This window comes from Candida oxycetoniae (assembly GCF_023343755.2).
Source record: "Candida oxycetoniae strain CBS 10844 chromosome Unknown scaffold10, whole genome shotgun sequence".
Lineage (NCBI taxonomy): Eukaryota > Fungi > Ascomycota > Pichiomycetes > Serinales > Debaryomycetaceae > Lodderomyces > Lodderomyces oxycetoniae.
This window is the reverse complement of record NW_026055470.1, coordinates 1-13,657: the sequence shown is the minus strand read 5'-3', so window position 1 is coordinate 13,657 and position 13,657 is coordinate 1. Positions and strand designations below refer to the sequence as shown.

General features: G+C 36.1%; 4 protein-coding genes across 4 annotated transcripts; all 4 read right to left on the bottom strand. All coding sequences in view use genetic code 12, as the record gives it.

Annotated features, from left to right (window-relative positions):
* Positions 1 to 990: 990 nt before the first annotated feature.
* KGF56_003844 (uncharacterized protein) lies at positions 991 to 2,229 on the bottom strand (the record flags this gene model as incomplete). Its single annotated transcript, XM_049325220.1, has 1 exon — positions 991 to 2,229. One exon carries the CDS (start codon positions 2,227 to 2,229, stop codon positions 991 to 993), a length of 1,239 nt encoding a protein of 412 aa, XP_049179003.1.
* A 5,982-nt stretch (positions 2,230 to 8,211) lies between these two features.
* Positions 8,212 to 9,302, bottom strand: RFC3 (replication factor C subunit 3; the record flags this gene model as incomplete). The annotated part of the gene is made up of 2 exons (XM_049325218.1): positions 8,212 to 9,208; positions 9,271 to 9,302. The coding sequence occupies 2 exons, from the start codon at positions 9,300 to 9,302 to the stop codon at positions 8,212 to 8,214; spliced, it is 1,029 nt and encodes a 342-aa protein (XP_049179002.1).
* Positions 9,303 to 9,450: 148 nt separating this feature from the next.
* MID1 (Mid1p) lies at positions 9,451 to 10,929 on the bottom strand (the record flags this gene model as incomplete). The annotated part of the gene is made up of 1 exon (XM_049325217.1): positions 9,451 to 10,929. One exon carries the CDS (start codon positions 10,927 to 10,929, stop codon positions 9,451 to 9,453), a length of 1,479 nt encoding a protein of 492 aa, XP_049179001.1.
* A 368-nt stretch (positions 10,930 to 11,297) lies between these two features.
* Positions 11,298 to 13,568, bottom strand: KGF56_003841 (uncharacterized protein; the record flags this gene model as incomplete). The annotated part of the gene is made up of 1 exon (XM_049325216.1): positions 11,298 to 13,568. The coding sequence occupies one exon, from the start codon at positions 13,566 to 13,568 to the stop codon at positions 11,298 to 11,300; it is 2,271 nt and encodes a 756-aa protein (XP_049179000.1).
* Between the last annotated feature and the right edge of the window lie 89 nt (positions 13,569 to 13,657).

The window sequence follows — 13,657 nt, the reverse complement described above, 5'->3', positions numbered from 1 at the left end:
CAAGGTTGTGTTGAAATGAGCTAGTAAGTGCTCCACTATCGAGCAGAGCGAGATAGTTTTGGTCTACTGTATAATTTCTTTTTTTTGCAATCAAACCCGTTGTAACAAGCTAAAAAGTGCTGCTCGATAGTGTCGTAACAAGCTACAAAGTGCTGCTCGATAGTGTCGGTGTAGTCAATGCTGCTCCACTATCTCGCTTCGCTCGCTAGTGTCGGTGTAGTCAGTGCTGCTCCACTATCTCGCTTCGCTCGCTAGTGTCGCTCGATAGTGTCGCTCGATAGTGTCGCTCGATTGTAGTTTTTTTATTTTTTTATTTTTTCTATTAGATACAAATATCTGTATATAAAACATATATAACAAAAGTAGCTTGAACTGAAAAAGGACAAGAAGAAAACTACAGCAAGTTTATCTAATTCGTAATCACAGGTTGTAACGAGTAATGAATATAAATCCTAGACCCGAAACAATCAACTACTAACCTGTATACCACCAGCACACCACCAGTAACTACAAGTAGGTTTTTCTAATTGGTGAAATTTTTCCTTTCTTTGTGTACACTGATAAAAGTGAAAAATTTTTATTTTTCGCTTTTGTACGACTTTCGAGGTTTTTTGGTCGGTTGTTTTTAGCCACAGTGACACTATCAAACCCGTGTGTCGCTTCGCTTGTAGTGTTGCTCCACTAGCGACACTATCAAACCCGTGTGTCGCTTCCCTTGTAGTGTTGCTCCACTAGCGACACTATCAAACCCGTGTGTCGCTTCCCTTGTAGTGTTGCTCCACTAGCGACACTATCAAACCCGTGTGTCGCTTCCCTTGTAGTGTTGCTCCACTAGCGACACTATCAAACCCGTGTGTCGCTTCCCTTGTAGTGTTGCTCAATAGTGTTGGGTTAAAACACTTAGTAGCTTGTTACACCACTATCTCGCTTCGCTCGATAGTGGAGTTAATAGTAGTAATCTAACCATCGTGAGTCATATGTGGCTCTCCATTACAAGAAGAAATCGTTTATCATGAAATTACCGGTAGATACCATTTCCCTAGCTTTCCCGGTATATAAACAATGTGTTTTTAAAGCTTTGGATAAATAATAATCATCTTGCAACTGATGCACACCACAATCAAGTTGACTTCTTGGATAATAATTAAACTGCTGCTGCTGTTGTCGCAAATGTTGCTGGTGTAATTGCTGATAACGGTAAAATGGAGAGTAGTGTGGTTTTATTAGGTTGCTGCTGCTGTTGTTGTTTGGTACATACAATGAAGCTGAAGTTGAAGATGGTTTAAGAGTGTTGGGTGATGAAACTGGCGAAACCGAGTTTGAATGAGGATCTTCATCGTCCATTTCTTTACAATTTTCTGTAGCAACAACAACAGTAGTTGATTCTTGGGATTCATTTACCTTTTCTTCCACTTCCACTTCCACCTGTTCTTCTTCTTCCTCTTCCTCTTCGTCATAATTTACAAAATCCTCAATTGAATAATCTTTAGATCTCTCAAAATTCACATTTTTGAAAAAAGGTACAGCCAGAGAATGTGATTGCGACTGTAGATTTGATTGTTGTTCCTTTGTATAATCATCCGGATGATTGGTACTGTTGTTGTTGTTGTTGTTGTTTAATAATGCAAATGAGTCCTTGTACTGATTCTGACCTTTCTTTCTATAATACTCTCTAATATTATCATGTAATATCTTGGTAAAATCCACTGATTCAATTTCTATCGGCTCTTCTTCCTCATCCTCTTCTTCTTCTTCTTCTTCTTCTTCTTCTTCTTCTTCTTCTTCTTCTTCTTCTTCGTCTTCTTCTTCTTCGTCTTTTCCTGCTCCATCAAATTGGCAAGAGTAGGGAGCTGGTATATTATCAATGCAATTATCCTTCAATTGACTTATACTTTGTAAACTCCTCCTTCGTGACTCTTCTTCAACTTCTGATTCTAAATCCAGTAAAAAATCATGATTAGTTTTATTTGTAGTTAGGAAAAGTAATTTGGAAATCGAGTCTAGTGACTCATGTTTGGTGTCCCATTTCTTCCTTTTCTTTGCACTATTCTCTTTTTCTGTATCGAGCTCGTTACAATTCCTTTTATTTATAAAGTTACTGTTATTGCTATTGAGTGATTCGTGCTGCTGTTGCTGCTGCTGCTGCTGCTGTTGCTGTTGTTTAGGCTCGTTAGTTGTAGACTTATCAAAGGGTTTACTCAAACTAGGAGACTTACAAATCGAAGGCATTTGACTATTGTGATATATATATAATGATGTAATTTACTAAAAAAAAAAAAGATTCAAGTTTGCTTTCGGAGGGTAGTTGAGGAAAATAATATGACTTGTTTTATACTAGCTCTCTATTACTAGGTGTACTAATTACGTATATATATATATATATATATCTCAAAAAATCAATTACTCCCTATTATTAGCAAAAGTTCAAAAATCCCCTCTTGAGAATGCTACTTAAATTACAGTGTGTTGAAATGTGGGATATGTAACAGGATATAAATATTGAAAAAAAATTTTGAAAAATTTGGAAAAAAAAAAAATTGCCAAAAAATTGCCAAAAAATTGCCAAACTATGCTTAAAGAAAACAAAAAAAATACACCCTTTGAATGATGATATGCTCACCTTATTACTGGTATTATTTACTAGGTTCACTTACTACCTTAAACTCTCTATACTAAATTACTGTTACTCGCATGAAAAAAAAAAAAAAATTAAAAAAAAAAAAAAAATTAAAAAAAATTTAAATTGAAAAATGAAAAATTTTTCGTTATACAAAGAAACCCACAAAGTTACACAAATGTGCGGGATATAAAAACAAAGGGAAAAAACAATTGGAGGGGTGCTAATGGAAACATGACAATGGCAAAGACCTAGGATAAAAGCCGAGTTGGTGGAGAAAGGGCGAGGAAGCACAGAAATCTTGAGTAATAGAGGAACGAGAAAGTAAAGCAGAGTATCAATGAGAAAAGTAAGCAGAGTATCAATGAGAAAAGTAAGACAGAGTATGAACGAGAAAGTAAGCAGAGTATGAAGGATGGAGAAAGCAAAATGGTGAATGCAAGATAAGGAAGATGGTGGTGCAAGAAAGAAGGGGGGGAGGGGGGGTGCAAGAAAACCCGTAAATGATAGATGTATAAAGTTAGAAAATATGCAAATCTCCGTCAACCTTTCAATTTACTTAACATAACTTTTTCTTTGAGCTTTACCTTTTTTGAGCTTACTTTACTTTTTTTGAGCTTACTTTACTTTTTTGAGCTTACTTTACTTTTTTTCTTTTGGGCTTACTTTACTTAACATGCTTACTTTGGTTGCTTTGTGTTTGGGTTGACTCGTTTCGTTTGTCATAATCACTAATGCATTCACTTTGTTTTATTTTTAATACTTGGTTTAGTTTAAGTTATCTTAGTTTCATGTCTAAGATAGACAGAATGGACAATACATAAGAGATGGATGGAATGTATTTTCTTTTTCTTTTTCTTTTTCTTTTTCTTTTTCTTTTTTTTTTTTTTTTTATTTATTTATTTATTTTTTTTATACGATTTACGCTACCTCCTTTGAGAAGAAATCGACAATGTACTATATGATAACAAATAGTAGCATTCCTAAAAGTAATAATAACAATTTGTTATTTTTATTAAAACTTTTCAAACCCGTGTGTTAGAGCCAGGAGGTAGCCAATCTAGTAAGTTTTCTTTTTCTGCAACTGGTTCTTAGCTTGCACAATTGTACCAATTAGTCTTTGTAAGATCTATCATCTCTAATTAGAAAGAGTTGCTGGTGTTTGACTTCAACGGGTTGTTTGTTTTTTTTTGGTGTCTTAAAGTTGCCATTTAGTCCAACACAAGTCCCGATCTACAATGCATTTTATTTCAATGCAGTGAAAAACCTGTGTGTGTGTTTTTTTTTCTACAAACACACCAATAACTCAAAGCAAATAAAGATTTTACTAATCAATAGATAAATCTTATTCTCCCACACACAGATGCTACAGCGGGATCTAACTTTATTACGATAAATGCAACGTCTCAAGAAGAACCTTTATTTGCACACATACACAGAAACATACCTCTGCAATATATAGAAATATACCTCTGCACAATCCCAAACATGCCTCCTCTGCACAATCCCAAACATGCCTCCTCTGCACAATCCCAAACATACCTCCTCAATTTATACCTCCTCAATTTATACCTCCTCAATTTATACCTCCTCAATTTATACCTCCTCAATTTATACCTCCTCAATTTATACCTCCTCAATTTATACCTCCTCAATTTATACCCCGCGCATCTTGACTTGTGGAAACTCCTTATTTCTCTTCACTTTTGATTTAGCTAATCTCGTATCAAAAGAGGTACATACATAGATAGGGGCGAATTATTATAAGAAAGCATCATCGTCAAATACTACTGATGCAATTAATAAGGTAGGAAGGTGGTTACCAACTGCAATAGCAATAACGTGATAAAACTAGAATGAAGCAGAAATTTTTCATTTGCTTCCTTTCTTTTTCTTTTTTTATTATTTCATTTTTTAAATAACATAAAGTCTGACAGAAAAGTGCATAGTTTTAATTGTGATAACCCCCCTAACAAGAGATAAGATATAAGATCCTGTCTCGCAGATGTAGAATACCGAAAACATATATATATATATGTATGTATGACACTATTGAGCAAAGCGAGATAGTGGAGCACTGACTGCTACCGACACTAGCGATACTATGTCCTAATCTTTTATACCGCCGCCGTTCACCACATTCAACCTTACGCATAAGGGGTTTCAAGAATGTTTGCTCTCTGGTACGGTTCAACCCCTATCTACTTATTATTTCTATCGACTAGACTCACTTCGCTCTTATCTACTTACTATTTCTATCGATTAGACTCGCTTCGCTCGTCTTATTGTGCCTCCAAGATAAAGCCTACTTTTTCTCTTATATCTTCTTTCTTTTTTTTTATTGTTGTAGCCAGTTTCATAACCACCCAGAACTGCTCTTTGGCTAATGATATTGCAGATCTACTTGGAAAGAAGGGGGGGTATACAAAGAAAAGCAATTTTCTCTCACGTCTATACCAACCAGATATGACTACTATGCTGTAAAGCAATTTTCAAAAGAAAATGAAAGGAGTAATTCAGTAAAAATGGAATTGCCACGGGTATTTATCTCACCTAGCATTGCGCTCTAATCCTAGTGATTCCCTGATGCCTCTCTCCAAATTTGACATTGTTAACCCTCTTCTTTAGACTGGCAATTTAGCAATCGTCCTTTGAAATCCTGTATCTGGTGTCTTTCCTCGCTGATCCTTTGCTGCTGCTACACAATAACTGGCGCCAACTTGTAAAATATGCTTGAGTTGATCCTTGAACTATCTTGACTTAATTCCCTCCAAAAGAAGATTAGCTTTTTTCATTACTACCCTCTTCCCCAAGTGGAACCTTGAATATCTAACTATCTCGATAAAACCAAGTTAATTGAATACAAAAGATATGGTTGCTGTGTTAATATGTTTATCACTTTTTTGCTCCTTTATACCGAATTTTTTTTTGCTAATCATTTATGGCCATCTTAGCGAACTTGTTTAGTAACAACATAATTATTACCTATGGCGGCAAATGGGATTAATTCAATTGTTAAAATGTAAAAACGCTTTGTAACATTCTCAAGGTTGATAGTCAGTGCTGCTCCACCATCTCGCTTCGCTTTATCCTATGGATAACCTAAAAAAAATAAAAATAAAAAAAGAGGGATTGTATATACTTGTAATCTTTGATACAGTATATACTTGTAATCTTCTTTCTTATCCAAGGGGCTGTTGGACTATAACACTATTGGTTCATGGCAGAATTGGTTTCACGCAAGTTTGACAGACTTTACATATCGCATGTATCTGTAATGAGAAAAAGAGACTCTTTCTCTCTCTTAGCGCCTTCATCATTTCAGTTATCATCGCCGTATCTCAATCCCTAGTGCTTTTCAGAGTAGATTGTTTACCCAATTCAACCATTTACATCCCTGTAAGGCGCGCACCAATTGATGAATACTTACACAGATTCATTGAATAACTCAAAAGTATACAATAGCCAAGATTTTGCATCAATGAACCCATATATAAATCCAACAACCGCCAATAGATGTAATCTTCCCGTTACTAAAAAAATACAATCACAAAGGCAAGAGACAAGATATCGGTAAGAAATTACCAAAACAATAGTTTTAGAGCCACCTTCCTGCGCTTTTAGCTGCAAAAAAAACCCTCGCAGAATAAAAAAAAACTAAAACTAAAAATTAAAAATTAAAAATTAAAAATTAAAAAAATAAAAAAAGGTTTTCATGAAAGGGAACTGGCAAGCCCAATTACACTTGCAAGTTATTGAGAAAATATTGAATTTAGAGTTGGTTTAAGTTGGTTTGAGTTGGTCTAAGTCGGTTTAAATTGGTTTGAGTTGGTCTAAGTCGGTTTAAATTGGACTGGATTGTGTAAAAAAATAAGAGATTTTTATATGAATAACTAGCGAAAAGTAAGAATAAATGTAATAAAAAATTTATCTGGAATTCACTCTAAATGGAAAAAGAGGCAACAAAGTTGGAAACAAAGTTGGAAACAAAGCTACGTCGATGAAGAAGAAAAAAAAACACATCTTAATTTGCAAATCTTGTTATTCACAAAGGGACCCGGCGGTTTGCTCAAGAAGTACAGTGAACAATAACAATCCTTGCTAGAAGAAATCCCAACAAATAAGAAAAAAGAAAGAAAAAAGAAAGACATTTTAAGATCGTTATCCGAAACTAATGTAAGACATACATTATAGATTTCTTTTTTTTTGTACTCAATTTCGTTGAATTGGAAGGGTATCGTAGCTACTGCTGTTTTTAGATTGGCTCTATTAGTTTTGTGCTAGAATCTGGGATACTCCCCTGCGCAGCATGCCTCGTCACCTTGCAAAAAATGCCCTATTAGATCCTTTCAATTGTTAAGCACAATTTTATTTTGCCGCTGGTGAAAGACACACGCTAAACGATGAAATAAAAATAAAAACACAAACATCTACAAATGCAAGTATACAACACTTTACCAAAAAAGAAAAAAGCTCAAATATATTGAAGATTATGAAAACAAAGAAGAAAAAAATACCATGTTCTTCCGTCGGTTGGTGAAGAAAGGACTTTTTCAAATTAAAATCTGAAAAACAAAAAAACAAAGAAACAAGGAAACAAGGAAACAAAAAAAAAAATTTTACGCGGGGCTGTTGTTTTAGTCTCTCTTACGAGGTTTGAAAGGCTAAACCTTTTACTTGTATTGTATATATTTTGCAGATCAATTATGAAATACGTGGAAGAAAAGGATAAAAAAAAAAGAAGTAGAGAAGAGAAAGACATATGGCTTGAGGAATAGGAAAGATGTGCTATCCGCGCAGTCTCTAGTGTCATAATCTTTATGACCTTTGCATGGGTTATAGAAAAAAAAATTTATGAGCAACTAGTATTTTGCATTAAGAATCTGTGTGTTTGTTAGCTATAAACCTTATTCTATGTTGGTCAGAGTTATGCAACAGTAAATACAATTCCCAATACAATAATCAAAAAAGTGAACTAGTCCAACTCACTTGAAAATGTAACTTTCCTCTCAAATACAACTTTCTCTCAAATACAACTTTCTCTCAAATGAATGCAAAATTTTGGTTAAAAAAATTAAATAACCTCCAACTAGCGAAAAAAAATTTCAACACAGTATTTTCACACCTCGTATGTCCTCTATCTCATATCTAAATGACAATATGTACTCTATACCAGTTTCAGTATTCTAGAATTCTGCTTTACAAGTACAGCGAAAGGATAAAAGTGGTAGAATAGTGGAAGGAAAAAAAAAATTATGCCCGCCCTACAGGACTCGAACCTGCAGTCTTCTGATCCGTAGTCAGACGCGTTACCATTACGCCAAGAGCGGTACGGCTTTTCAAAATAATAATCGTTTAAGGTATAACTATTTAAGATGAGTACACACAGGTCTAACTGTCTACATGCAAAGAAGGGTCAAACACACGGGTTTGGTTGCCATTGAGTAAGAAGTGCACCCTGTTTGTCAATACGATATATTAGTAGTAGGAAACTAGTGGACAAAAAGTATATTTTTTTTATTTCTACTTTTTTGTTATGTTGGTTACCAGCATAACAAGATACAAGATAAGGGTTGAATTGTACCTACTCAATATTATTTACTTGCTATTCCTCCTACTCCTCCTGCTTCGTATTCCATGGCTTGCTTAATAATCCCTATAATTGCACTACTTTGTATCTTATCATTACCACCTTTCGAAATTCCATATTCTACATCGCTCAATCCTTTTAAATAATGTATCCTATTCTTTGGATTCAACTCATAATTCTGCAAAATTTCAATAAACCCAGTAATTAAATCAACCAAAGCTAATCCATTCAATGTTTTATACTTGTTCAATGTTAAATAAGCCGTTGTCCAATCATCTTTCAATATTGAATTTAGACAAGCTTCTATATCTTGCGGATGAGGCGCTCCAATGCAATTATAGATCATATCAATATCTATCACCTCGTCTCTATTGCCTGTAGCTGCTTTACAAGCTTGTAAAACATTCAAACTTCTTCTCATATCACCTTGCGAAAGATGTAATAGTGCATTTAATGCATCGGGAGCAATATCGACTTTTTCCCGAACTATAACATTATTGATCCTGCTCCTAATTGATTCTTCATCAATTGGATGGAATCTAAATCTAGTACACCTTGAAATCAATGCTGGGTTCAACTTGTGAGAATAATTGGCCAAGATACAAAATCGACAATTCTTTGTATACTTTTCAATTATTCTCCGTAAGGAGTTTTGAGCAGCGCTAGTCATTGCATCAGCCTCATCGAGAATAATTAGCTTAAACTGTGGCGATGACGCCAGAGTGAAAATCTGTCTCGTGCTTGCAAAGCTTTTAATCTGGTTCCTCACTACATCGATGCCTCGGTCATCTGATGCATTTAATTCCAATACCATGTTTCTGAAATTGGGCCCATATATCTCTTTGGCCAACGCTACTATAGTGGAGGTTTTACCTGTACCTGGTGGCCCGTAAAATAGCAAATGCGGTAACTTGCCTGTTTCGACAAATCTCCTCACCGTGTTGACTATATCATCTTGACCATGAACCTCTTCAAGATTTTCAGGACGGTATTTCTCGACCCTAAAGAAAGAGTTAATAGCGGTTCTTGGTTAATAGGCCCTCATCTACTCTAAGTCACATACCATGGTAAGTTTTCAATATTCTTATTAGACATTTGCTTGTTTTTGACCAAGAGAAGAGATCCTTTCTATGTATGAGTTTTCCAAGAGAAGAAACGCTTTCAATGTATGAGCTTTCTTTCTTCAACGCGTCTAGCTAGAGTGAAAAAAAAAAAAAAATCAAAAATTAAAAAATTAAAAAATCTATACCAATTGAATCAAGACTACGACTGCCAATAATGCCCAATTTGCTAGCACTTCTACCGCTTTACTTGTATGTAGCGCCATTTTACCCACGTAGTTACAGGTTGGCCATTGGCTGCTGCTGCTGCTGTTCAAGTCCCAATAGTAGCTCAAGGAAATACTCTCATTTTTTGTAGGACACATAAACCCGAAATCAGCAGGACAATCTCTTACTATTGCCTGGCACACGTTAACGCAGGGTAGTACTTCATAGTAGTCCTGAGTTGGTCGAATCACATTTTGCATAAAATCGTTCCTTTGATTTGTCAGGTTTCTCAAAATATACCCCGCCGATGAATTTTTTGTATTGCATCTAGGAATCGACACAGCACATAACCAATCCTTGTAACTTTCTGCACAATCTTGACAATTTTTCAAATTCGAAAAAACTGCATCCGGTGATGTATCACATGGGATCTGTTGCAAAGCTTTTGAGAAATTCTGGTACAATTGTTTAACATTATTGTCGTATACCATCTTTGTTGCATTTTTGTCACCAGCAAAAGTTTCGTTTCCTATTGCGGGAACACTATAAGCAACTCTATTGCAAAACTCCAAGTCGTAAATCAATTCGCATGCAGAGTCGCTCATAGTTTCAAATTCAAAAGGACGATACAATGCCCCACCGAAATCCTTACCGCTAAAATCCGCTAGTATATAAGCAATGTACCTCGTCAGTTGGTTCAAGTTTTCAATCATAAACTGTTGCTGAATACCTCCGTTTCTTGTAGTATATGAATTTTCTATATTCCAGGGTCCCATCAACGCTGGCCCATTCCTTACTGCACACCAGCTATTATTCATCTTGGCAAAATAATCCTTCATTTCATAAGGATACAAGTATAAGAAATATTTTGCATTTGATACGTTTAGCGAATCCCAATCTTTGGTGTACGTAGTTAAGTTGCCAGTGACTATGAGTGCCAGATTATCGTCTGTATCAACAACGGACCCAAAAGACCGATCATCCCACTGAAAGACTAAATCGTTTTGCGATACTCCAATTTGATAAGTCCATGAGGCAGTAATGTTAATATTCTGCGGTGCTCTCACTGCAATGTACAAGATTTCCTCATCCACCGAAGAGGCGGAAGTGGTGGAAGAGGCGGAAGTGGTGGTGGTGGTGGAAGTGGCAGGAATAGGCAAATCAGCAAGAGCTTGAAAATATCCATTTTCAAACAATTCCATCTTTCCAACCTCATTATTTGCAAACATTGTTGAATTGAAGGAATAATACACAGCAAGACTAGTTTCATTACTGAGTATATTACTCGGCTGGGAACAGATATTACCAGTGAGAAAAATTAATAGCTCATAATATTCACCTAACCCCGTTGACGTGTTAACACTGAATGAATAGTATTTCACCTCTGATTGCAAAATCGTATCTCTTATTGGTGTAAACTCTTGTAACCCTTCGGAGGAAGTGGATCGCTTCATGTCATAGTGTTTTACTTTGGGAGTTAAGGGATACGTATCATTGGAGAGTTGTTGCTTACTACCATACTGAAATGGCGCAACATGGTCAAATTGCAAATTAGATAGAACATCCTGAGCAATTATTACACCGATAAATAGGAGTAATAGCTCTAGCAATGGCATCAGGTCCCCATGGAGCTTTGAAAAAGAATAACCCCTGTTCTATAAATAGCATCTTTTTTTTTTTTTTTTTTTTTTTTTTCAAATATTTATTTTTTCACTTATAAACAATATCTATATAGGTTATAGAGGGATGAGATGAGATGAAATGGGATGGGATGGGATGGGATGAGATGAGATGGGATGAGATGAGACGAGATAAAGATGTTTCAACCCTTGAACCAGTTCTTGAGTTTCTTCCATTTCTTTTTCCCATCGGTGTCATGTGGACTTGGGATTGATGATCCGTTAGGATGACTACTCCTAGGCTTCAAGTGATTCTTCTCAAGGTTAATTCTGCTTCCGTTATTATCATCGTCACTTAAACATTTGGTCAATCTGTTTCGATAAAGTTGACTCGATACTCCGTGTCTGTTTTTTGACGGTTTTTCCAACCCGCCCCATTTCAAGCTTTGCGAAGAGGGAGGAGGCGGTGATACGTTATCGGAAGCAGGACCAGAGTTATTGTTATGAGATGATGATGTTGTTGTTGTTGTCGTCGATGATAATGATGGATTATGTTGTGCAACAGAAGGAGAATGAGGAGGAGGAGGAGAACTTGCCGCTTGTGATTTTATCTTGTTCATTTTCAATTGTTCTCTCACTTCTTTGAATGACATTTGGTGCTCTTTAGGTACTTCTCTTTCTATCTTTTCCGGTTTCTCCATAGGTACCAATAATGACTTGGTCTTGTATGGACTATATCCAAATGAGTTAGATCCTGTTATGGCTCGTGCTAGTTTACTTCCTTTGCCAATAAAATTTGGTTGTATTTGTAAGATCTCCGAACATAAATCAAGAGAATTATCTGAAATTGCTCTAGCTATGTTAGCATAATAATCAGCATTAAGCTGGTGCAGCTCTAAATCTTTCATTTTAGTTTGAATATCAAATCGGTAATCCTTGTATAATCTTGAAATCTCGTTGAATGAGTTGTATGACGCGATTGAATCATTGCTACTCTGCAGTGATCCACCTGATGCAATACTACTGTCATCATTATTATCATCATCGTCATCATCGTCATCATCGTCTTCATCTCGTCCTTCTCCTTGATTGCTTCCTTCTTTTTTAGCAGCAGCAGCAGCAGCAGCATTATTATTATTATTATTATTATTCTTCTGAGCAATACCAGTGGTTTTACAATCAATACCATTGATACTTTCCACAGAATTCATCGTTTCTTGTAATGATTCGCCATTAACCCTACTTTGTAGTGCAAATTCAAAATCGCACATGTTCATTGCAGGAACAAGAATAACTGGTAATGGGAAATTCCTAACTAATCTATCAGATAATTTAGATGAAGTCCATGACCTCAATGGTGCTCCAACGTGACTATTGGGTTTTGTTCCAGTACACACCAAGTTCGGTTCGTATAGTTTATACAAATCCTTCAATACATCTTTTGTACCACCTGCCACTAATTCAATTGTTACTTTGGCTATGATCTCTGGATTGATCACTCTCATACAATAGTCCATTATACTTTTTGCAATTGTAATTATATTTTCGGGTCGACTTCTACTCTTGTACCTATCCATGGGATCATTAAATGATGATCTTGATCTTGATCTTGATTGGTACCTTCTTCCCTTGTGTCGTTCAAATATACTAGAGTCCACAGTTGCACATACAATCACTTTATCTCCGTTTTCAAGAAACTTGTTCAAAATCCAATCTAACGCCACCCAAGTATGAACACGAGCACTTATATACAAAAGTATAGTTCGATGAGGAAGCACAGGCATCAAAGGATACAAGTCACCATTATACAATCTTTCATATAATTTGTGTCGTTGAGTTATGGAGCAACATCGGCGAATAGTTATTGGTGTTGTAGGGTATTTCAACCCTTCCATTTCAAGTCGTCTCAAATCTTGAAAGTTCAATCTGTCTGATTCCTCGTATGTGCCCCTAGGCGATGCTATAGGTGACAATCTTCCTGGTCCCGGTGAAAGTTGCCTGCCTCTTGAATAAAATGTTGAAAGAAAAGACCCAGGTTGTCTTCTAGTGCCATTTTTCATCCTGTACAATTCTCGAGCTACATCATCATCGTAGTCATAATCGTCATCGAAATCGTCGTCATCGTGGATATTCATATCATCAAAGGAAACTTGTTTGATGTATTTTTTTGATTTTTTTGGTTCATCATTGGTTTCTTCATTGGGGTCCTTGTATGGCCTGAAAGAAACATATCTATAGTTTGCAGATTGTTTGTTGGTAATCTCGTTTAACAAGTCTTCGGCTTCTTCTGTACCTTCATCAGGGTTATCAGAAGTTGAACTTCGCCGTTTAGTATCGTTGGTGCCTGTAGTAGCCAACAACAACAGCAGCTGCTGCTGCAGCAGCTGCTGCGGCTGCTGTATATCCAACTCATTAGATGGCTTACGAACTTTAACTTCAGGCACCATAGGCGGTTGGGGTGTTTCACTAGGCATCTATCTTAAAAGCAAGATGGCTTAAAAAGAACCGATGAGATAAAACTTAGTAGTGGGGGGGGGGGGGGGGGGAAGGGGAAATTTTGAAA